Source organism: Ochotona curzoniae, unplaced genomic scaffold (assembly GCF_017591425.1).
Source record: "Ochotona curzoniae isolate NIBS_2020 unplaced genomic scaffold, NIBS_Ocur_1.0 scaffold_3223, whole genome shotgun sequence".
NCBI classification, from domain to species: Eukaryota; Metazoa; Chordata; class Mammalia; order Lagomorpha; family Ochotonidae; genus Ochotona; species Ochotona curzoniae.
In genome coordinates, this window is record NW_024467108.1 from 4,509,172 (window position 1) to 4,533,689 (window position 24,518).

Sequence of the window (24,518 nt, forward strand, 5' to 3'; positions counted from 1 at the left end):
ATGACCAAGGTGGGGCTCTTTTATTTTTAGTTTTTAATTTTTGATGATGTTTATAGAGTTGATCAGGATGGGAAAGATCAAGGGTTAGGAAAAGTGAGTGTGATCATTGTTTCCAAATTTTCTATTCCTTCTTCCTGTGTCTGCGGGATGCGGGGAGGCAAGAAGCCACACCTAGCCTCCCAACCACCCCAGTACATGGGGAAGGGGCGTGGCCACCGATATCAACCTAGAGTCTCCGGTGTGGAACATGCTCTGACAGTTCTGCCCAGGTGGTTTTGATAGTTCTGAAATGATGTTGATATTTCCACTCCAAGGATGAAGAAACGCTTCCAATATACTTTGGCTGACATAGTCCACGTCAGAGTGTCCATTCGCTCAGGTATTTGCTGTCATCATTTGGCTGGGGTAGTTGTCTAATTTATTCTGTCCTCCTTCCTCTGCTGTGGTACCAGATGTCCTCTGCAGGCCCCAATGGACTGCCATATCCTCCGTGTGCATCAGGGCCTGCTGGCCACTGCTCCATCTTTTCCAAGATGGGACAGTTGATGTGATTAACTGGAACAGTAAATGTCATCCAAATTAAAAAAAATATAAACAGCGTTGCTCAGCTGAGAATTGTCAGCTGTTGAGCGTGTGTGTGGATTTTCCCATTAACAGTACACACAGATTAGATGGTAAGAGGGATCTTCTAGAGAGAGAGAGAGAGAGAGATTGAATCATGCATTCCAGTCAAGCCACCATGACTTAGAAACAGTCAGCTTGTGTTAAAATCTGAGTGCTGTGCCAAGAAAAACTACCCCAATTAGTTGGACAAGTGAATAGTTCCAGTCTCCACTCTTCTAACTCACTCTCTTAAGGCAAGGTAGGATGGGTGATGAGTGTTAGGGTAATATGCCATCGCTTAAAAAATGTCTAGCAAGGAACTCTAATGGGAGTCCTCTCTGATGGGAGCAAAATTGCAAAGCCTATGCCGAGGAGGGTGTTTCCAATCAAGTTTGTCCTCAGAACATCTGCCATGGTCTTTTCTTGCTCCTAACCTGTCCTCCTCTTATTATTTTTTTTAAAAGTAATTTATTTTTATTTGAAAGGCAGACTTACAGAGAAAAGGAGAGAAAGAAAGATCTTTCATCTGTTGGTTCATTCCCTAAATAGCCATAGTGGCCAAAGCTGAGCCTACCAGGAGCCAGGAGCTTCTTCCAGGTCTCCCATATGGATACAGGATCCCAGGGTTTGAACCATCCCTTCTCTGCTTTCCCAGGCCAGAAACAGGGAGGTAGATAGGAAGTGGAGCATCTGGGACACATACTGGGATACTGGAGCTTTCAGGTGGAGGATTAGCCAATTGAGCCATCCTTCATTTCAACCAGCCACCATGCAATGAATTAATAGGAAAACATTTGCTTTAGATTTTACTACTAAGAAGTGTTGCAATCAGTATGATGTATATTTATGTACATTTGTAAAAATATATTTCTGTGTCAGGATTCACTTTCTACCAAACGTCCAAATATGAGCTGAGTTCAGTTATCATGAAAACGATGGCTCGAATTTAGTTTGATTATATTTCTAGGAGGTGGTTTGCTGATGTCATGAAAATTACATGTTGGAAAATTAACTATGGTAGTATAAAATGTATCTTTTGTTTAGAATGTTTCTTTTCATTTGATAATGAGAAACCAAGCTTCAATTCCAATTATATCAAGGAAAACTATAGAATTGTAAGTACTGGGCCTGGCATGGTAGCCTAGTGGCTAAATTATTGCCTTATATGCATCAGGATCCCTTATGGGTGCTTGTTTGTGTCCTGGTTGCTCCACTTCCCTTCCAGATCCCCCCTTGTGGCCTGGGAAAGCAGTGGAGGATGATTCAAAGCCTTGGGACCCTGCACCATGTGGGAGACCCGCAGGAAGTTCCTGGCTCCTGGTTCCTGGCTCCTGTCTTTGGATTGGCTCAGCTCTGGCCATTGCAGCCACTTGGGGGACTGAATCAACAGCTGGAAGATCTTTCTGTCTCTCCTTCTCTATATATCTGCCTTTCTAATACATCCAAATCAAAGATGCACTCTTAAACTTTTGGACATATCTAGACCATGGGATGATGGACTGTCTGACATTGTCTGTACTGTACTGGCAATGTTGGGACACAAATAACATACTGATGGAATTACAACTCCTTATGAAGGACTATACCATTGTAACAATATGGGGAAACACACTCAGGGGGTAGGAATTGGGGGGTGAGGGGAGAATCTCAGGCTGTAGAATTGTGCTGTTAAATTCAAAAGTTAAAATAAAAAATTATAAATAAATAAAAAATTTAAAAAGTTTAAAGTGTTATAGAGAAGAGAATTGTTAGTACTAACAGTGAGATGTAGCATATAGATGTATTTTTTTTTCATTTTTTTCCTTTATTTTTGACAATCTTTACGTAGTTAATTAGGGCACAAATGTTCAAGGGCTACAGGAAAATGGGTAAGACTATTTCCACAATCTTTTTTCCTGGAACTGGGATAAAAAGGGAGGTAAAGGGAGAAGCCCCACCCAGCCTCCCACCCATCCCAGGTTCTTGCTCAAGTGGTTTTGATAGTTTAACAGTTATGAATTGCTGCCAGTGTCACATTTCCAAGCACGATGAGGTCGCTGCAGAATCCACTGATTCACATAGTCCACCTTAGAGTCTCTGTTTGCCCAGTTTTTCACTGCCAACATATAGCTGGGGTAGTTGATTGATTTGTTCTGTCCTCTGTTGTGGTACCAGGTATCCTGTGCAGGTTTCGATAGACTGCCATATCCTCCATGTGCACCTGGTTATTTTCTCCACTGCTCTGTCTGAGCCTCTGAGGAGGCTCAGCTCTGGCACTTGCATTCCATGGCAGACCATGGAACCTGAACTTCTCTTCATGGTTAGGGTTATGAGTCTGGCAATTTGATTGAGGAGATCCCCAAAGAAACTTTGTCTGAGGTGATCCCAGACCAGATTCTTTTGTGTACTTGTAAGTACAGGGCTGGGTACAGTCCATTGCCCCAATCAGCTTGTTGATTGCTGTATGACAGTGTAACTATATATTACAGTGCTTACAAAGATAAATTGTATTAAGGTTATTTTACCACAATAAAGCAATTAATATTGTCTATGGTTTTTGGATGTTTGCCTTGCTGATTTTTGGTCTATTAAGCAACAATAGAAGAATACTTTTTTTCCTGCAGTTCTGTTTCCTTAAGAGAGTCCATATTAAAATCAAATGAAATCTGCCATTTTTTTTTAAAGATTTTTTTTTTAATTGGAAAGGCAAATCAGATTTACAGAAAGGAGAGACAAAGAGAAAGCGCTTCCATCCTCTGGTTCACTCCCCAAATGGCTGTAATGGCCAGAGCTGAGCCAGTCTGAAGCCAGGAGCCAGCAGCTTCTCCTGGACTGTCACGCAGATGCAGTGTCCCAAAGCTTTGGGCCATTCTCTGCTGCTTTCCTGGACTATAAGCAGGGAGCTGGAAGGGAATTGGAGCAGCTAGGGCATTAACCAGCATCCATATGGGATCCTGGCACTTACAAGGTGAGAATTTAGCCATTGAGCCATCACACCAGGCCTGCTATTTGTTTTTTCTTATTTACTTTATAAATCTTTCTTTGCTTAAGCATAAAACTGTTTAGACAGAAGTACATAAGTATGACTTATGAGAGAATAGATTCTTTCTGTGAGAGTTGCCAGCCTTTTATTGTTTGGAAAAATTCCAGGTGAACAGGATTTTTGTTTCTATATTAATGAAGGTGTACAGTTGTTTGGAAATGAAACTTTTTACAGAAAGGCAAATAAAATAATTGTTAATCCAAGATAATTTATAACTTAAAAAATGGTATCTGAAAAAAAAATTGATTTGAGACATAAATGGGATATATAATTGCAAAGTTAAATTTTTGTTTCAGGATTCTGAAAGGTGGTTTTAATTCATTAATTAGTTTTACAGGAGTGAAAGTATTTCCATTTTAAAAAAATAGTTATTTGTTTTAAGGCAGTTATAGAAAGAGGGGGAAAGAAAGGGGACTTTCCATGAACTGGATTACTCCCCAAATGGCCACAGTTGCTGTTATTAGGGACCAGGCTGAAGACACACCACACACACCCACACACACCCACTCACTCAGTCTCTCATCCAAACACCAGGCTAAACACACACACACACACACACCCAGTCATTCACCCAAGCACCAGGCTGGACACACACATACACACACACTCACTCATCCAAGTACCTGTCAGTTCAAAGTGGAATTGACGCAGGCCTGTCTCCATTCCACCACTGTACCCTGCGGCAGGAGGCTCTGTGCTGAATTTCTTGTCTGCCTCTGCATCGGAAGGATGGTGCCCTTCTGTTCTTGAGGTGATTTGTAGCCTGCCTTATTCCAAGGAGATAGAAGATTACTATAGAGGAAGGTGAGAAGCTGGCTGCCTTGTCTGAGGGACTCAAACTCTTTCCAAGATACAAGGCTTTTTTTCTGAATAGGGCAATGGAAATGGAGTATTCCTAGCCCTCATCAGCAACAAAAAATACATATAGTCAAAGGGGAAGCATTCTGGTACCCCTGTAAATGCCTGAAACCATGCCTAGTGTCCAACCCTGTAAGTGCAATATGGGTTTGTTGTTGTTGTTGTTGTCCTTGTTTAAGATTTATTTTGCTTATTTGAAAGGTAGAATGGCTGATATACTCCATCGTTGATACATTCCTCAAATGGCTACAATGGCTGGAGCTGAGCTAGGCTGAAGCCTGGAGCTCCATCCTGGTCTCCCATACTCTAAGTACTTGGGCCATTCTCTTCTGCTTTTCTAGGTGCATCAGTAGGAAGCCTGATTTGGAAGTGGGGCAGCCAGGACTTGAACTGTTGCTCACATGTGATGCTGGCATCACAGGCAATCTCTTAACCCCTCTACAGCATGGCGCCTGCCCTCTATGCTGTATATTTTCTTATACACATATATCTGTGATGAAGTTTAATATAAAAATGGAAAAAAAATTGAACACAGAGTAACAGCAGTAGCTAATAATAAAATAAAGCAGTTCTAGTCCTAAATGATAATAAAGGTTATATGAACATGGTCTCTCTCTCAGGATGTCTTATAAACAGTACCCTCCTTGCTTATGTGATGAGATGAGGTGTTGCAATCCCTATTTGAGGACGTGAAGGGAGCGACACTGTATTGGGTTGCTGAGTAATGATTATATATATGGGCAAAGGCACTGTGCTGCAGAGCAGCTGATCTGACAGCGGAGATAGCCTTGTAGTGACCTGGGCAGGTAGTGTATAGCACATGGCTACACTGGACAAAGGAGGTGATTTATGTGTGTGGCAAGGTGGGAAGTTTTCTCATGCTACTTAGAATGTTGAAGCTTAAAACCTAAGACCTATATATTTCTGGAATTTTCTGGGTAATATTTTTAGATCATGTTTTTAACTCTTGGAAAGTGAAACTACAGAAAATCGGGGACTCCTAGTCTAGCTCATGTCCAGAACAGTGTATATTTGAGGTATAAAGTAGATTAGTGCTTGATCAGGGCTGGAGGAGAGGAGTTTGGGGGCAGTAAGTGAAAAAAAAAAAAAAGCTGTCTTCCTGAAGAGATGGAAATGTTCTAAAGTTGAGTGCTGTGATGGTTCAATCATTTGGTAAAGAAAATGCTAAAAACTACCTCATTGTACACCTAAAAAATGGTTAAAACTACTAGAGTAGGTCAGATTATTAAAAAAAAAAAAAAAGTACCAAGAATACAAGGCTGTAATGGAATCTCAGCCATTGTTGTGTGTGTGACAGCTGCCTAGGGCCCGAGGAAGTGTGCAGTTTCACTCTAGTGTGTGGGAAGGTGCAGTGGAGATGAGGGGAGGCGTCTCTCACCTTTGGCTCCCTGGTAGGACTTGGCCCCGTGAGATCTCAGAGTACAAGTAAGAGACAAGTGTGGTAGGGGAACACGAGTGGCACAGCCAGGACCTGAGCTCACACCTTACCATTTGGAGCATCCAGCGTGTTTACAGTGGCTGCCCCATTGCTCTCTGATTGTATATCCAGCTTGCAGTGGTTGCATGTATGTTTTTAGCGTGACTGGAGACTCCAGAAGCTGGTCTCTTGGCAGTGGGGATTTTAAGGAGATTGTCTCTCAGACCGGGCTGCTTCCTCTTGTGGATGAGTTCATCCTGTATTCAGGTAGCGAATGCGTGTGGAGTCTATTTCCTTGTGTAGTAGATCACTGCAGGGTGCAGTTAGGGTCCAAGCCTAGAATGAGACAGATATTGCAGGTTGAAATATTTGCTTCTGCTCTGTGGGACATGGAGGTTCACTTTGTTTATTTTGTGTAAGGTAAGTAGGATGGTACTTACCTCATGGAGTTTCTGTATGGATTATATAAATACAGTGTGGTGAAAACACCTAGCCCAGTCCTCTGAAAGATTATAGGTCCCTGATTTTCTCTGTTCTCCTTAAGGAAAATAAGAAGTATTTATGTACATAATTTTAAGTCTTTTATAAAAGTGTACTGAATATATCCACTGTGTGCCAGACATTGTGTCTGGATTTGGGGACATGCACCTGGATTAAGATATATGTACTTATGTGAAAGGCAGGGAGAGATGGATGAGATCTTCCCATCCACTGGTTCACTCCCCAAATGGCTGCAATTGCTAGAACTGGGCTGGTCTGAAGCCAGGAGCTTCTTCTGGGTCTCTCATGAGAGTGCAGGGACTTGGGCCACCTTCTGCTGCTTCCTTAGGTGCATTGATGGGATCTGGATCAGAAATGTAGCACCTGGGACTCAAACTAGCGCTCATATGAGATACTGGTGCCACGAATTGGGGCATATTTAAAAAAAAATTTTTTTTTAAGATTTCTTTATGTGAAAGTTGAATTATGGTGAGAGAGGGAATCTTCTGTAGGCTGGCTCACATTGTGGCCAAATGGCCACAGTGACCAGAGAGGGGCTGTTCTGAAGCTGGGAGCCAGGATCTTGTTCTGTGTCTCCCACATAGGTACCGGTGTCCAAGGTCTTGAATCATCCTTCCCTGCCTTCCCATGCCAGTAGCAGGGAATTGGGTCAGAAGTGGAGCAGCCAAGATTTGAACCGCTGCCCATATGGAATGCTGGTGCCACAGGCAGAGGAGAAGCCTGCTAAGCCACTGTCCTGGCTCCTGCTGTTGACTGTTCTGAGCCAGCAAGTAGAAGCTCTTTGCCTAATGGATACACTAATAATAGTAGTGATTGGATTTGTACTGTACCTATATCATACGCGATATTTCTGTGTTCATGACTTGAATGACTAAGTGTTAACGTGCACCTTTCAGTAAGAACTTCCTGGGCTTCAGAGCCCTTTTTCTGTCCTGTCATTCCAATATATCTCGTCTGTATCTGAAATATGATAGTTTGGTGGCATCAGCAGAAATAGCAAATACAGAACTCCAGAACTGTGCACCACCACAGCATCAGTAAGCCAGCTGATGTAAAAACAGTCAAAACCTGTTTCTTTGGAACTCTGGAAAGTAGGGAATGTTTAGCAAGGGGGAACACACACACACACACTTCTTGGTATTTCAGAAACTCCATCAAATTACCAACTGGTCACTTAGCTAACAGTCTCCATCTGCTGGTCCACTCCTCAGATGTCCATGACAGTCAGAGCTAGGTCAGGCTGAAGCCAGAAACCTGGAACTCAGTGGGAACTCAGTGTGGGGCTCCCATGTGGGTGGCAGGAACCCAAGTACTTGAGCCATCATCTGCTGCCTCCCAAGGTGCACATCAGCAGGAAGCTGGAGTGGAAGCAGAGGAGCCAGGGTATGAACAGACTCCCTGGAAAGGGAATGTAGGAACCCCAAGTGGTGACTCAGCTGTCATGCCAAATCCTGTCCCTCATAGCTGATACAGGTTGCTTGACAAGGGGTTTGGGTCTAATAAAAGGAACAATTTGTTGTTTGCAAAGGCAATTGACAGTGTTTCCCCTGTGAAGAGGTAAAGTGGTCCTCCATCCAGGCCAGGGCAGAACAGCTACTGGTCTGCCCCATTTAGGCACAGTCTGGTTTGGAAATAAAAGCTGGAAGCAGTTGTCCTTCCCAGACCATCCTGTCTTTTGGCAGCATTTCCACTGGAACCTGCTTTGTTTGTACATTAGCTAGTTTTCTGTCGTAGCTACCTGGGGGAGTTGTCCTTCTTGGTGAGTGGCTGAGAAAGCACAGCAGGACTGTCCCCTCTTCCAGTGATGAATGTCTGGCCTAACTTTGACAGTTTGTTTCTCTCCTGTTCTTCCCCAGGAAGCTGACCTGTACAGCAGAGAGGAGCCAGAGCTGTGGCGACGCCACTCAGGACAAAACCAAGGGCAGACTCAGGGTGGCTGCAGCCAGCAAAGCTAAGGTACAACCTGGACCCTGGCTTGTGCCACCACATCCTCATCCATGCATAATGTGCCACAGAGCAACCCACCCGATGGACACAGCAGACAGGGCCCAGTGCGCCCTGGCATTGGTGGCTCTACACATGACATCCGGGGAGAGGATTTGGCCGAGTGGTGGGATGGGTGACGCTAGGGACATTGAGAAAGCTTTCAGTTACAACTTTCCCCTTCCTGTCTTAGGTTGTTATCATTCGGGGTGGAGGGGTTTCTGTGTAAGTGGTGTGCTCTTTACCCTAGGGATTTCTCCCTTTTCTTAAGGCTCACCTCACCTCGCTTTCATCCCTCTTCCTTTTCCTGTCCCTTGCACCATCCTGAAGGAATTATGAAGGAAAAACGTGTGTTAATGTATTTATGTATAATTTTCTTTGTCTCTTGCAGGTCACAACTATAACCCCAGCTTCCAACCCCATCATCGGTGTCCTCCTGTCCACCCAGAACAACCGCTGCCTCTCGGCACCAGACTTGACTGTGGAAAAGCGTCTGCCCTTCAGCTCCCTCTCCTCGCTGGCACCCCTGCATAAGCCAGAACGCTCCATCAGCCCTGAGAGCAACGACAGCATCTCAGAGGAGCTCAACCACTTCAAGCCCATCGTCTGCTCTCCATGTACCCCTCCCAAGAGGCTCCCTGATGGCCGTGTGCTCAGCCCCCTCATCATCAAGTCAACACCCCGCAACCTCACCAGGAGCCTGCAGAAGCAGACCTCCTACGAGGCCAGCCCACGCGTCCTCAGGAAGTGGGAGCAGATCTTCCAGGAGCGGCAGATCAAAAAGACCCTTTCGAAAGCCACCCTCACCTCCCTGGCTCCTGAAACAGCGGAAGACTCACCAGGGTTGGAAGTTAACCATCCTGGCAGGGAGCTGCATCAGCTGGCAGCAGAGCCCGCCCTGTCTGCAGAGCGAGCATCAGCCGAGTGTCCTAGCCTTGTCCCTCACATTGGCCAAACAAAAGCAGAGCAGGATGGTGCAGGACAAAGGAGCCCTGTGGAAACCTCCTGTTGCTCAGAACTCAGAGCAGGGGCTGGTGGGAATGTGCTGGACAAGAAGTGGTGTGAGGGGTCCAGGACCACCCCCGAAGCCAAAGCAGACATGATGGGTGTAAGCACGGCCCTGAGAGTCTCAGGGGTGAACTCAGTGCTCCCAAAACACAGTCTTGTGGGCGCAGCCCTCAGACCCAAGAAGCAGCTGAAGCCTCTGAAGCCCTCTGACCTGGCTAACGGCATCTTAACAGAAGGCCTGGGCGAGGAGCCACTGCCTCCCTCGCGTCGGGGCCGAAAGCGACACTGCAAGACCAAACATCTGGAGCACAATGGCTCCCTGAAGAAATTGAGACCCACCACAATGACAGTGGCGGCAGGGGGTGAGGTGAGCCCTGCCCCTACAGAGCCCACAGAGCCCATGCTGCGGTCCTCAATGGAGCAGAAGGCGCGGCAGGTGGAGGAGGACCACCAGCTGGCCTTGCACCTGCAGCGCGTGTTCGACAGTGAGCGACGGACCATGAGCCGGCGCAAAGGAAGCGCTGACCAGTACCTTCTGCGCTCCAGCAGTGTGGCTGGGGCCAAGTAGCGCTCAGCGAGTTGTGTGACCTGCAACTCAGAGCTTCTTGGCCTCCAATTATGTCTGCGCAAGAACTGAGTGTTCTCAGGGTTTCTCTTGATGGCAAAGCACTAAGGTGGTTTGGTATGGTGCCGGGCCCCTTCGTGGTTCATGTCCCAAGGGACCCGCTTCTCTGTGTCTTTGTCATCCAGCCTCCTGAGTGACCCACCCACCCCTGAGGGCTTCTGAGCCAAATCTGGCAGCCCCACCTGACATGAGAAGGCTGTCCTTGTTCAGGTGGGTAAGTGGCCAGCGTTGCAAATGGTAGAGGAGAGAGGGGAATACCTTTTGAGATGGGTAGGCCTTCTGACTCCTTCAAGCAGGGTGCTGGTTTAAATCGGGTTTGCAGAGGGAAATTTACCCTCTTTTCCAAGAAACAGCACAGCTCCTCAGCAGATCCAGAATGAGATGGTCTTTGTTGCTGTCCCCTACCTTCCCTCCTGTGTCCAACACCAGTCCCCAACCAAGTTAGGGGAGCATGTTGCCTCCACCCACATGGGAGAAGACCATGCGGTTCACACTGTGTGCTTGGCTGAGCCAGGCTTCACAGAGACAGGCTGGCTGGCTGACTGGCTGGGTCCTCCAGAGGGATCTCGTGGGCCAGAGCCATTAGCCCAAACGCTGGGGGATGGAACTGCAGCACAGGTGTTCGGGTCCTCTGAGCTGCCAGGGGACAGAGCCCAGCCTCAGTGCTGGGTCTCCTGACAACAAATCCCATGGATTTTCTACATTGAGAGGTTGCCCAAATGATTATGCCTGGGGCACATCCCAAGAAAGCTGGTTGGGCCCTGTACATCCACGGCGCAGGCTCTGGAGGTGGATGAGTCCAGTGGAGAAGATGGAGGGACACAGATGGCACTTTCCTCCCCTCTCCGCCCACAGCTCACAGCCCGTTTCCCTTGGGGCCCCAACCTGTGAGATATGCTATGATGGGGGTTCAGAGTGTTTCCCTCAGGGCCCATGGTCCTCAATGAGGCTGATGTCAGGCCCTAGCAACCCATCTTGAGGCCAGGTGAGAAATAAGGCTGATCCGCCTCCATGCTGTGGAAACAAGGTTATCTAGCTGGATGCAGCTGGTAGATTGAGTCCCATGGACCTGCGGGGTTTCTTGTCCTTAGCAGCTGACACCATGTGTCTTTTGCATCCCTGGTGGTGCTTGGTGCTTCTGCCCATCTGGGCTCATTGAGAAATAGGGATTATGAGATGATTTCTGGGAATCTCAGGTGGGCTGGCATTCCTGTGTATATATGAACTGTCACTATAAAGTCACATGACTGGCATTTCCACAGACCTTCTGTGTCCCAGTGTGTGCTGTCCTCCTTGAGTAGCCTCTTCAGGATACTGCATCGTTTTCCTATAGCTGAGAGCATTATTGGAGCTGTCTTCAGTGTCTAGAAACTTCTAGAAACGTAGACTCCTAACAGGCCCTGCCTGGAAGGGCCCTCAGTGGCCATCTGTTCCAGCCGCTGCCTCTTACTAAGGATGAGGCTGGGGTCTAGGCCTCTGACGCACCGGTCACTACAGCACCACCTTCTTTTGGTTCTTCTCAGATTTGCCCTCCACCTTTCTTCTCAGGGTAGAGCTTGAATCTTTTGGGGTTTGCAGGAGGGAGAAGTTGAAGTTTGAAGCTCTCCAGCTCCTGTCTGGAAGTCTCTGGGAAGGGGAAGTCTGGAGCCCCAGATGGTGCAGTTGCAGAGCAGGCCTGGCCACACCCTGTGCGCCTTAGAGCTCCCAGAGAGAAATGTGCGCAAGGTCTCAGGCATGTGATGTGGAGTCCCCTTACTGACTGCTTGGGTGGGGAACAAATGTTGCTCATCAAAACCTATGTACTTGTATGTGTGTGTATGTATGCATGCAAGTGTGCGCACAGATGTATGTTTAAAAAGCATGCATCAACCTCCTCACTGTATGTCCATACCACTTCAGTTCCAGGCCCTACCAGCACGTGGCCTCCCAGGGCTGCTGAAGGCACGGGTATGTGCAGAATCAGAAGGGCGGGCCCTGGCCTGCAGAGTGGGGAGGGTGGCCTTACTAAATGCCCTCAGAGAAAAGCCGCGGGTTACCATTTCTTGTATTACCTTTTCAACAACCTAGTGACTATCATGGAAAGGCTAGTAGAAAAGATGCTTATTTTTCCACTTGCCACCTTGCTGTACCTCTCCAATAATTTGAAAGAATACTTTTTTTTCAGTTGGAACTGATTTTGTTTTGGTGTTAAAAAAAACATTTTAATAGATAAAATATATTTTCAGTATTTTTTCCCCAAGTGAATGCTTTCATTTTAAACAACTGCATAGCAGTACCAGTTGTAAGTTTCAGGTGCAGAGGGAAAAGTTCCTTGTTCCATAAACATCGCAAGTGCTGGGTGTGCTGGCTGACTTGCCCCCTTGCCCGCCGTGGTGCCCAGGATGCCGCTGTCCCCTGCTTCGCAGTAAGTGAGCCTTCAGATATTCCTCCTCAGAGCGCCTGTGGTAGGAGGGTACGGGTCTCTAATCTGCATGGTTAGGAAGGTGTGGTTAGAGGAATGAACATCTTAACTCTCCTTGCTTTCCCTGCAACTAAAGCCTGAGCGGGGTTTCCGTCTTCGTCCTGTTGCTTGGTTGAGAGGTAGGTCACGGGGCGGGTTGCTGATGTGGATTTTTCCCAGGGGAAAGAACGAAGGGCAAGAAGCTGAGGCTTCTAGGAGGCTAGAACCAGAAGGGTCGCACAGGGTGAGAAACTGAGGCGGCAGTGTGTTTTCTGGTGAAACACTCCATTCACCCACATGGTCCCTGTGTTCCTGTTCGCTCCGTCCCTGGTATGGGCACATCTGTGCTTTGTCTTGGCAGAGGGGAGGGTCTGCAAGGTGGGCTAGTGGAGGTTGCTCTAGTGGGAAGTCCAGGGAGGAAAGACGCCCCAGCCCCAGGTGTCAGGCAGAGGCTGGGTGGCCAGGTACAGGAGGCCTGAGAGCATGTAGTTTGATGGAGTTTTCTCCAGAACTGGAAGTAGGGGAGGTTTACAATGAGTGGTTGGAGTGGATTATCTATCCTAACCACCTGAGAAAGGGGCTTTGGGGCCTTGGCAAATTCAAGCTGGCTGAGCCTCTGGGGGCTGTAGGGAAATGAACCACCTGTGACCCGGGCCAGTGCCCTTGGGAAGTCTGGATAAAATTTACCTTTGTAGCTTCATGTGACCCATGCGATGGTGAAGCTGTGTGTCGACATGATCATGGCTGGGTGTCACTATTTACCAGGCTACTTGTATGAGACTGTATAGCAGGGTAGTAGGCAGACCTGATTGAGATTGAGATTGTGCCTTGCTGAGGACCTTAATCCTGGGGCCACTGCTTCCTGGACCCCAGGAACTGCAGGCTTGCTGCTGCCCAGGACTGGAGCTTAGCCATCCCCAGGAGCTGAACCTCACACCCTGCATTCATCCCCAAAGACACAACACTCATCCGGTCCATGTGGCCTTCTGCACATGCTTGTCTGTGGCAGGTGCTGCCTGCTGGGCACCTAGACTGTGGTGGCCCTGCCTGGGGCATGGGCCAGAAGGGCTTTGGCCACTGTGAGTCCCAGGTGACCGAGCTAAACCCAGGGTTGGTTTTCCAGCCACAGCTTAGTGTGTTTGCAGGCTGGACTTCTGCTCCTGTCTCAGAAGATTCCACATGGACACTCTGCCCCCTCAGCACTCCCTTAGATGGTCTGGGCATAGTCTTTCCTGCTCCCCTGTACAATGGGGAAAGTTGTCAGAGCCCCTACTTCCCCAGGCCTTGTTCTTTCTCCTGGACATGGCTGTGGGCATGCCAGTTATCTTGTCTGTGCTGTGGGTTCGATGCTCCTCTGACCTATCTCCCAGGGTTCTGTTCCTGCTCTGCAGGGCAGTCCCATAGCATTCCCACTGGAAACGCTGCTGTGGCTCTGGCCTGGGGTCCAAGGAAGAAGGCCCACACACAATCTGCTGCTCTTTGTGCCACTCTTTATTGCTGCTGGACCAGGTACAGGGTCCTGCCCCACCTGAGGAGAGAAGTGGACTGACTCCAGGCTAAGCGGCTAGCCCCGCGATCCCACCAGCCAGCCCCAAGGAGCTGTCCAGGGCTCTGTTCCCACAGGGAGTGTAGGGTCGGTGCGCGGGGGCCCTTCGTGTAGCCCTAGCGTTTCGAGTCACCGGCTGTGGGCTCTTGGCAGAATTCATCCATGAAATCAAGAAAGCGGCCCAAGTTGCGCTGCCCCTCGCTCAGAGCTGGGCGGGCTGGGGCTGGTGGTTGGGTCCCAAACACTGTCCGCAGGGAGCCACGCACCAGCTGCCGGTAGCGTGCCCGGAACTCCTTGAGTAGCCGCTTGGCCTCCAGGTACTGCTTCTGGTTCACCAGCCGCTGCTCCGTCCGCCGGCGCAGCACCGCACCTGCCGGGACACAGGCCAGGGCCGCCGGGAAGCAGGTGCGTGGGAGGAGGGCATCCAGGGGCAACCCAGCCATGCTCCTTACCCCCACTGATGCTCTCCTAGCCCAGGCCCAATGGAAGGGCTTTGGGGGCTCGGCCTCTTCTGGAGTGGACGCTGCGAGGGCCCACACTTACCTAGGGGAGCCTCGGTGATATTTCGGGGGTCCCGCATGCGAATGAGGAGGTCATCCAGCAGCTGGGCTCGAGTCTTCCTTGGGGGTGGGATCGGGACCCTGTGGGCCTGATAGGAGGTAAGAGGGGAGCAGGGGTCACCCCAGGTTTGTGTGCAGTTTCTCAGGGCCTCCCTTCCTCACACAGCCCTGGGGAGCCCAGCCACAGGAAGCTCACACGCTTCTCCCTGGGGACGTAGAACTTCTGCAGACTGTCCAGCTTGGGCTTGGAGGAGCGATAGACGAGCGGGTGCCTCAGCATGTGCTGCAGGGCCTGCACATTCTTCTGGATTCCTGGGGGGAGAAGGTAAGGACACTGTTCTAGAATGAAAAGCCTTCTCCAAACTGCCCTCTGAGCTGGCCCTGTGCCCGCAGTGCCATTATCCATTCAGGGACCATGTGGCCCCATTAACCTCGAGACTCCACTATAGGGGTCAGGCCCCCAGCAGAGGGCCAGGTCCTTTAGAAGTGCCTGGGTCTGAAATGGCAGTTCAGAGAGTGGTACCACATGTGCCTTAAACCAACTGAGGAGGGCTCTGGATGCTCAGCCTGGGGCTTGAGTAGTCCCAGGGAGCTCAGGGCCTGGCCTCTGGGTGTTCCTCACTCTGCTCCTGAGAAGAGCCATTTCTAGCAGTCAGGGGGCTCATGGCAACTGGACTCTAAGCCAGTGCTGCACCCCAAAGCTTCAGGCTTTCAGCCAGGCCACCCCAGGAGGCAGAGGATGGCTCTGCGGCTGGTATGGGAAGTCTTGGCAGTGGCCCAGGCCTGGTGGTGATGGCTCCTGGTCCTGGAGCATGGCCATGCCCTCACCCTTGGGCTCCGCAAAGGTCGGGTCTGGCATGGCTGTCAGCAGCTCCTCGTAGCCACGGTACTTGCTGGGCACAGAGGCAGCTGAGAGCTTCCTCTGGGGCTTCTTCGCTTCCTTGGGCACCACGGCTTGTCCGCTTTGCACTTCCTCCTTCACTTCAGAGTCATCCCTAGGGGTGCCAGGGGAAGGCAGCTCGCTCACCTGTGCCGAGAAAGAGATGCCCATACACTGAGCCTGGGAATGCCACAGCGGTCTCCCATCTGGGCCCTCTCAGAGGCCAAGCCCCCACCAGGGAGGAGTCAGAGGGGATGTGAGCCCAACACCTTGGAAAACATGTTGAAAATCCCTGACAGTTCCGAGCAAGGAAGAAGGCCCAGCCCAGCTCCCTGGAGAGAGGGAGTACTCTAGCCTTAATTTTCTTTTTTTTTAAGATATATTTTTATTGAAAAGGCAGATTTACAGAGGGAAGGAAAGACAGAGAAACCCCTCTTCAATTCAGCAGTTCACTCCCCACATGGCTGCAACAGCCAGAGCTGAGCTGATCCAAAGCCAAGAATCAGGAACTTTGGACCTTCCTGTACTTTCCAAGGCCACGGGCAGAGAACTGGATGGGAAGTGGAGTAGCCGGGACACAAACTGATGCCCACATAGAATCCCAGCACTTGCGAGGGGAAGATTGAGTCACTGTGCTGGGCCCCTAGCCTAAGTCTCACAGAGCCAGGAATGCTGTGCTGTGGATGGCAGGGATGGGAGGAGTGCTGCAGGCCTGGGGCAGCAAGTTGAGAAGGTGCAGCAGTGAGGAGAGCAGGGTGCTTCTGCAGCACAAAGTTATCAGTATGGCAAGAGTACAGTGCAAATAGGGAACTCGCTTTGAAAGAAAAAAAAAAACAGCATGCATGTTATCTGAGTGGCAGAGACAGCGGGAGAGACACACAGAGTGAACCACCTGGTTCATTCCCCAAGTGGCATTAACAGCCAAGACCCTCCAGGCCTCAGCCAGGTGCCTGTGCCTCTGATCAGGTCCCCCACCTGGGTAGCAGGAGCCTAAGCACTTGCACCATCATCTGCTGCCTTCCTACAAGCATTAATGGGAAACGGCATCTGAAGCGAAGGACAGCCGGGACTCGGGCTAGCCCTCCAATGTGGGATGCTAGCACTGTTAGCTATAGCTTAGCTCACTGTGCTACATAACCTGGCCTGACCTGTTGTTGTGTTCTCTTTGTGTTCACTCTGATGGCAAACCACTGGAGGCTTCCAGCCTGCCCTTAGCATTTTATAAGAAGCAGGACAGCTGGGGCTGGCACAATGACTTAACAGGATAATCCTTCATCTGCAGATGCTACCATTTCTGTGGCACCTGTTCATGTCCTGGCTGTTCCACTTCTTATCCAGCTCCCTGCTTTTGGCCTGAAAAAAAAAAAAAAACAAAAACAAAAAAACCCCAAAAAACAGCAGAAGATGGCCCACATCCTGGGCACCTGTACCCATTTGGGAGATCCAGATGAAACTCCTAGCTGCAGATCAGCTGAGCTCGGCTGATATTGCCATCTGAGGGAACCAGTGGATGGAGGCTCTTGCTGTCCTCCTCTCTAACTCTGCTTTTCAGAATAAGTAAATAAATAGAGGGATAGCTATATTTTCTATTTTCTGGGCATACAGTTACACCCTATATTAAAATAGCCAATTCAGGAAGAAGCAAAAGTCTATGCTAAGGAAAAAGACTGAATAGTAATTCTTAAACTTCCCATAAATCAAAGCAAAGCAAAGGCCAGAGGATGTGAATTCTGCCCAACATTTTGAGAGGAATCAACACCAATCTTTCATATCTCCTATAGAAATAGAGACAAGGGATACCACACTACTCTTGGAAGCCAACTAGAAAAGATTTAACAAGAAGGTCGTCATCGCTTCTGAATGCAAATTCCAAGACAATAGCAAATTGGATTTGGCACCATGGTAAGGGGGTTTAAGACTATGGCCAGGTAGAATTTGTCCCAGGTAAACACAAGGTTGGTTTAACATCTGGAAACCAGCTGGTGTAACACGCCATGTCAGCAGGGTAGACATGCTTGGTAGTCACAGAGAAAGCATTAAGGAAATCCAACATCCTGTCATGATTGCAAGCCACCAGCATGAGTGTGAGCAAAAAAACCCTCATCAGTCTGACAAAAGGGCATCTACTGAGGCTTCATGTCTAACCTTGCCACATTCTCAAAAATGGAAGGAACAAGATAAGGCCACCCTGTTCACACAACTTCCGTCTTGACCTGCACTGGAGGTGACAAGGTGATGAAGCAGGGGAAAAGTCAACAAGCACTCTAGGTTTGTTCTTACACTGTGTTGAGTCATAACTCGATGCTCTGCTTTGGCTCCCAGGAAGCTCAGAATGGCCTTCCTTTCCTGTCCGTATGTTCCTTTCATCTAACTCAGTTAAAAAAAAATTTTTTTTTCTTAATAAGCAGAAAAAGATTTAAAAAAAAAAAAAAAGAGCTCTGCCATTCACTGGTTTGGGGCTTTTACTTCCCAAAGGCCCGTGACAGCTGGGGTAGGGTAGAAGCTAAAGCTGGGAGCTGGAAACTCAATCCAGGTTTCTTTATGACTTGAGCCATCACTGCTGTCTCCCGGGCTGGGTCTGCAGTAGCAGGAAGCCACAGTTAAGGACCAGAGCTGGGCACTGAACCCAGGCACTCAGTGGAGGATGTGAGCATCTTAACTGTGAGGCCAAATGCTCAGGGTTTTTATTTTTTCCCTTGAAAGGTTTATTATTTTTAAGGCAGAGAAATCTATCCTCTAATGGCTTGATGGCTACAGCTGATTCAGGCCAAAAGCAAAAACTAGGAACTCTATTTTGGTCTCCCACTTTGGTGGCAGGTGCCCAAGTACTTGGGCCATCATCCACTGCCTTTCCAGGCGCATTAGCAGGAAGCTGGATTGGAAGTGGAGCACGAGAGCTTTAAATGACACTCTAATATGGATCTGCTTAGTTAGCCTACTACGCCACATCAGTAGTTCTCCATTTATTTAAAAAATATTTATCTTGCAGATTCAGAGTTCACTCATAAGGATACTGTTATACTGGTTACATTTGTCTCTTATGTACAAGATAGATGGAAAGTCAGATATAGATGTGTGGATAAAATCTGGCAGTGGGCAGCTCCTGGAGGCAGGGAAAAGCTGATGTGATATGCCAGGGCACTCTGCCAACACATCTGGACTCACACAGGTTGGGTATCCTGAGACTGGAAGTATTTCAGAATGTTTAGGAATTGGGAATATTTGTGTAATAGTTAATGAGGGATGAGATCCAAGCCTAAACACAAAGTTCGTTGATGTTCCACACACGCCTCATACACTAGGCCTGAAGGAAATTCTACGACAGCTTCAGTGACTTTCCATATGAAACAAAATGTCCCCCTGTGGTGGGGACTGTTTACACTGGGGTTGCTGTAATGTGGATTCATTCGCTTTTGTCTAAACACCACACCGCAGCACACTGAGGATGCCCCACAGCTTCCCTACGTGCCTCTGCATCGTCCTTCTCTGCACTGTCTCACACACTGCTCTGTCCAGAATGCTCCCATAATGCCCAGGTCTTCTCATTGCCAACTCCTACCCATCCTGTCAAGGCCAGCTCCATTGTCCCCTGGTTGGGAGTGGCAGGGAGGGGGGAGATTGCAGCATCTTCCATCCTCCAGGTTGCCCGCCTCGCATTTCTCTTGATCTCAAATACTGACCACACACATCATTCCTGCCCATCTTCCCTGCCTCACTTGCGTGCCAGGTTCCACAGGCAGCACCAGCTGACGCGGGCTTGAGGCAGGGGCAGCAGCAGACCCTCCTGACATCCTGGCTGGGACCATGCCCAGCTGCAGTCTGAATGCTGTCTGTGACATCTGTGACACAGCCCAGTGGGTGTCCCCGCCAGCAGCTCTGGGTGTTGCTTTCTGGCTTCAGCATCTATCCTGTGCTTCTGCTGTCCCCAGTGGGCTACAGCCAAGAGAGACACAGATCTCTGTGGCTGCTGGGGAAGCAGGGGGGCAGGACAGTGGGGTATAGATACCTGGGTTAAGAAGATGGACGCTGTGCTCTTGGTGTCCTCATCTGACAGGTGCTCTGGGCTGAGACGGCCAGCTGCATCGCTGTGGTGGGACACGGAGTCTTCGCTGTGTAGGGTGGAGTCAGAGCAGATGGGAGGCAGCGGCACAAAGGACCGGTGGGACAGGGAGAGGCTGTCCAGGCCCTCAAGGGGCACCTCTGGCTCCAAGGCAGCACCGTGAGTTGGAGGCAGCTCCTCGGCCAGGTCAGCTTCTGGCTCCAGCAGGTCGCTCCAAGAGGACTTAAGGGTCCTTGCACACGGATGCTGCAGCAGCAGAGGCTGCTTCGGCACCTTTGGGACTTGGGTTTTCACCTGTGAGGGGAGAAGGGCTAGGTTGGACTCGCTCCTTGGCTGGCAGTCTTTCCTCCTGGGCCTCATGAGCCTGGGCCGGGCTCAGTGCATTCGGCAGGCTTTCAGGGCATGGGGAGAGAAGGCATCTTTGCAAGTATACACTTTGAAACTGCAAGAGGAAATGGGCTTAGAGAGGCAAGATGATTGAGATCACACAGTGATTGGGTGGCAGAGCTCTGAGCCCTGTCCCTGTGGCTCTTGGTAGATTCACTATTCAGATCAGGGTTAACACAGTGCCCTGGAGGCTCCAAGTGGGCATGGCAGATGGACCTGCCTTTTCTGGAAGGTGGCAGCACCAGAGTCCTGAGGACCTGCATGTTTGCTTTGGTTACCACATGCCTGCTACCTTCATGCCTTCCTCCTTCGCCATGGCTTCGGGGACCATGGAGCCTCCTCTCATGGTTCATGCTGAGTGACACTTGTTTTTTGTCCAGGGGATTTGGTCCACTCATTGCCATGCCTTTACAAGCTGAGGTCGTATAGGGAGGTCAACATAGGACATCCTGTGTTCTCCCAGGGAAATGACATGCAACAGTGTCCCCTAACATGCCGGAAGTGTGGAGGCTGTTTCATGAAGCAAGTTTCTTTTTAGGAAGATACTTGCTCTGACATGCATGACCTCAGTGCTCAGGCACGAAGCTGGACAATCCCAGGCTTGGGACCCACATTACAGAGGTCCACCAAGTGCCACCATTTGCCCCTCCCTCCCTCCCAGTCTGGGGATGGAGGAGTGTTGCAGGGGTTATTTTTGCTTTACCCCTTCCCTGCCCCACTCTTCCAGCCCTTTTTCAAGGTTCAAGTGGTGAGAGGCAATGGTGCCTGGTCCACCTTGCTGGGGGCTGGGTTCCCTGCCTCAAGGATAGGCCATTCCCTTCCATTTGCGAGCCACTTGGTTATAGGCCCTTGCTTCCTGTTGTGTCCGTCTGTGGGTATGGGTGCAGGGCCCACGGCATCTATCTGGTCCCAGAGCAAGCAGAAGGCTGGAGCTTGGTGGTGCACTCAGCTGCAGCCCTAAGCACACAGGGGATAGGCAGGCATTTCTGAGCGGCTTTAGACCTCCAGCACATTCTGCAGTCTGGCTGCGGTGCCAGACTAGCTTCAGAGCGCTGATGCGCTTGTTTAGCTAGTGGTTCTGGGTTTATCTTCTCTAACTTCTCATCAGGACCTTGGTCTTAGGAGGGTGAGGTGGCCTACTGAACGTCCCGACCAGCTGTCAGCACCTCTCTGAGCCTAGTCTTCCCAGCAGCCATGAAAAAGCGGCAAGTCCAGGCTCACCTCTGGCTCTTCCAGCTGCAAAGCTGATTCCTCCCCATTCTCCAGGCCTTCACATCTCTGTTTCATGGAGGGCTGAGTCACCTCCAAGGACCCAACTGCTCTAACCTTTTAGTTCTGGCTCACTGTGCACCTCCTGGTCCTATATGTATTTAACAGAGCAAAGCAAAAGACAACACTGAACCTGGAGAGACTGCAGGTCTTGCGACCGAGAGCTGCTCCATTACCGTGTAGGCATCACAGCAGCCCAGGCTGGGGAGATTTACCTTCCGCGACTCCTTCCGGGGCATCAACATATGATGCTTAACTTTTACTGGCTGCTTTCGAATCAAGTGGATCCCCAGTCGGTCCTGAAGAAAGCTTTTGAGCAGTGGAGGGACTCCTGATGTCATGATGGAGAGAATAAGATGACTGTCAGCCCACGTGGGTATGTGGGGACTTCCCGTGTACCAGCCCTGTCCTCTGGTGTTCACACACTAATGTCACTTCATTCTCCTGCCAACCCAGGGAAGTAGACACCACATGATCCTCATGTGATTGGCATGGAGGCACAGAGAGGTCAAGAAATTTATCCAAGATACCAAAGAATATGTGGGGGCAGGGATCAGAACTCTAGCATCCCTACAGGGCCCAGGTCTTTGGCACAATTCTGCACCTTGGACAGCGAGCTCCATGCCTCCCCTCTAGACACACCAGGCCCAGCCAGCACTGCTGCCCCCTCGCCCCACCTGCCTGCCTCCTGGATGTGCAGGTAGGTAAGTAGGGGCTGGCAGGAGGTGGGGAGGAATTTAGCGGACACTGGTACTGCTCAGGCCTGTCCCCTAGCACAAAGGCTGAATGCAGCAGAGCCTGGTCCCGATGACAGGGGTTAGGGTGGGGTGCTGAATGTGGCCATGCTGTTCCTGGAGTGCTGTACAGGGGAGGCAGATTGGTGGGCAGCATACCTCGTGTGTGGGCTACCAGAGGGTTGTTATGAAAGACAAGTTCGCAGAGTGATGGGAAGAGAGCTACTGGCAGGAGAGCATCCTCCTTGGCAATCTATAACAAATGCAGGGAACACTGTCAGGTCCACAGCACCCTCACTGCTCCAGGCTGTGTCCGGGCCCCACAGTGCAGAGCCACCGACTTGCCAGGACCCAGGGCAGGTCCGGGCAGCAGCTGCCACTGTGCCTCATCCCTGCAATGGCACCTGTTTCCATCCAGTGGCCTTGTTCCTCCTGGCCAGTCTTCCACCAGAACCAGAGTTCATGTTTGAGTTGAGCCTTTCTCTCCCTTCCCCATACTGGATATGTGGCCTATGTCAAGTACCCAGGAAAGGTGAGAGAAACACACAGAGCACTTGTCTCAGAGTCTGAGAGGTTTGACTTCAGAATGACACATCCCCTTCTTCAGTGTGGACCCACACAAACATCCATCCGTCTGTCACCTGCACTTCCGATGGTTTCTGTCCTAAGAGGAGGAACAGGGCACATGAGGCCAGGGGAAGCCAGCACAAATAGAAACTCCATGCTGTTTCATCCACAATAGAATTCTTATTGAACAGAGTTCAATAAGGCTGGATCACATGGGGATGACCCTGGAGTGAGATGGATTAGCAATGATTCCGCAGTTTATCAGACCTTGGATACACTAGCAAGTGTTGGGTCTGGTGCTGAGGCCCAGGGTCTGGTACGGGGAGGGCACCTCAGTTTGGCTTCCCTGGGTTCTCTAGGGAACAATGCCTCTCCCCTGCACAACCTCGATTATTCCTTCTCTTACCACCCTGTGCCAAGCACTGTGCTGGGGAAAGAGCCAAACAGCTAGGATCCCTGTCCTCAGCAGTCTCCAGTGGGAAACAAGCACTGGAGAGAAACAAGAAAGGAGAATAGGCTGACAACTGTGGTAAACATGACAAATGCCAGGTGGTCCACCCTGGTCTGAGACCTGAAGGAAGGAAGGAAGCAATCAGCGAAGGCAGGGGGAGGAGAGCTAGTGGGTGGCAGACACTTCCGTGTTAGCACAAGCTATTTCCTGCACCTTGTGTACAAAGGCAGGGCCATGTCTCCTGCTCCTGTTCCCTGGGCTCTAGGTGTGGTTACTACGTGGAAGTGGTAAATGCCACTTCCAGGTTTGGCCCATGTACAGCCTCCTGCACATCCCACACTTCTCTCACCACACATCCCATTCTCCTTCATCTACTGCCAGGTACCGAGGGGGCTTTTGAGCTACCACCTGAGAAATCTAGGTTGCTCTGTTTCCAATCCAGTCCCCTTCTAGTGGACTGGGAAGGCAGCAGAAGATGGTTCTGGTCCTTGGGCCCTATCATTCACATTATATCCCCTTGTTGTAACATGGTGAGTCTGTTCTTGATAGCAGGTGTGCTGGCATCCTGACTGTCGCGTGCTCATTTTCCCCACAGATGATAAGCTCTCAGAGGGCAGCGGCCAAGTTTCTCCTTTCTCAGTGGTATAACTTATGTCTACTTCACAGGCTGGCAGGTGAAGTATTTCTGACGGAATGGATGGACACCTGCCTTGGCTGGCATTCCCTCCACTTTCCTCACCTTGAGAATTCCTGAACCTGAATACCCATAATGCAAGAATTGGAGGACTGACCCTCAGACCCGAACAGCTCACACCCCACCCCACCCACCACAGGTGACCTAGAGGAAATTAGCAGGGAGGCAGAGAGTCACCTTGTTGTAGGCCAGGCTAAGGTACCTCAGCTCCGGGAAGGGTGGGGCCAGCGTCTGGTTCCTGGCCTTCAGAGACTTCACAGGAAGGATCTCGAATATGGGAGGAAGTGAGTAGACCTTGGTTGTCTTAGAAGGGGAAAAGAAAAAAGTCAAAGTCAGAGGGCCTTGATGATAAATCAGCTAGAGCTCTCAAGCGCCAAAGGATCCTTCCCTTGGAACATGGTAGAAAGAACGACCTTTCTAGAGACCCTTGGTCCCAAGGAACATCTGGGGTCATCAGAGCAGAAATCACCAAGGACTCAGAATTCTGCCTCCATGTTTAAGGTCATACAGTGAGCTAATTCTCCAGCACCCACATCCAGTTTCATGTTGAGGTCACAGAATAAGAGAGCAGGGGGCAGACAGCACAGGTATTCTTGTCCCACCTCCAACCCTTGGGCTGCAGCAGCTTGTCCTCCATCAGTCCTCTCACAGTTGAACTGACCCGTATCCAGCAGGTGTTAAGGGGAGTTCTCTGACTGGAGAGAGGGACAGCAAGAGTGTCTAGAGCCTTGAGTACCTTGCCTGAGGCCCTAGCCTTACTCCTACAGTGGAAGGTCTTCATTCAGCGATGAAACAACAGCTAAGTCCTGGATGACTCAGCCAGGACTGGATGTGGTGCATGCATAGCACAGGTTACATTAGGACCAACACGTCCAATCAAGCAAAAAACAAA

The 24,518-nt window shown here is 49.9% G+C and overlaps 2 protein-coding genes across 3 annotated transcripts in view; one reads left to right on the forward strand and one right to left on the reverse strand.

Moving 5' to 3' along the window:
* Positions 1-12,277, forward strand: part of RNF169 (ring finger protein 169) — a 56,119-nt gene extending 43,842 nt beyond the window's left edge. Inside the window, exons 5-6 of the mRNA XM_040964260.1 lie at positions 8,279-8,378; positions 8,797-12,277. Coding sequence (XP_040820194.1) covers positions 8,279-8,378; positions 8,797-9,981 — 1,285 coding nt within the window. The 3' untranslated portion in view covers positions 9,982-12,277. The remainder of the gene's footprint in view (positions 1-8,278; positions 8,379-8,796) is intronic.
* Positions 12,278-14,106: 1,829 nt separating this feature from the next.
* The window catches only part of XRRA1 (X-ray radiation resistance associated 1), a 55,469-nt gene continuing 45,057 nt past the window's right edge, over positions 14,107-24,518 (reverse strand). The window contains exons 11-18 of one of the 2 annotated variants that reach the window (XM_040964258.1): positions 23,804-23,929; positions 22,074-22,167; positions 21,396-21,511; positions 19,471-19,818; positions 15,413-15,611; positions 14,781-14,896; positions 14,568-14,673; positions 14,107-14,394 (exon numbers count right to left, since the gene is read on the reverse strand). In XM_040964258.1, coding sequence (XP_040820192.1) covers positions 14,141-14,394; positions 14,568-14,673; positions 14,781-14,896; positions 15,413-15,611; positions 19,471-19,818; positions 21,396-21,511; positions 22,074-22,167; positions 23,804-23,929 — 1,359 coding nt within the window. In that variant the 3' untranslated portion in view covers positions 14,107-14,140. The remainder of the gene's footprint in view (positions 14,395-14,567; positions 14,674-14,780; positions 14,897-15,412; positions 15,612-19,470; positions 19,819-21,395; positions 21,512-22,073; positions 22,168-23,803; positions 23,930-24,518) is intronic. The other variant, XM_040964259.1, reaches the window with a different exon arrangement.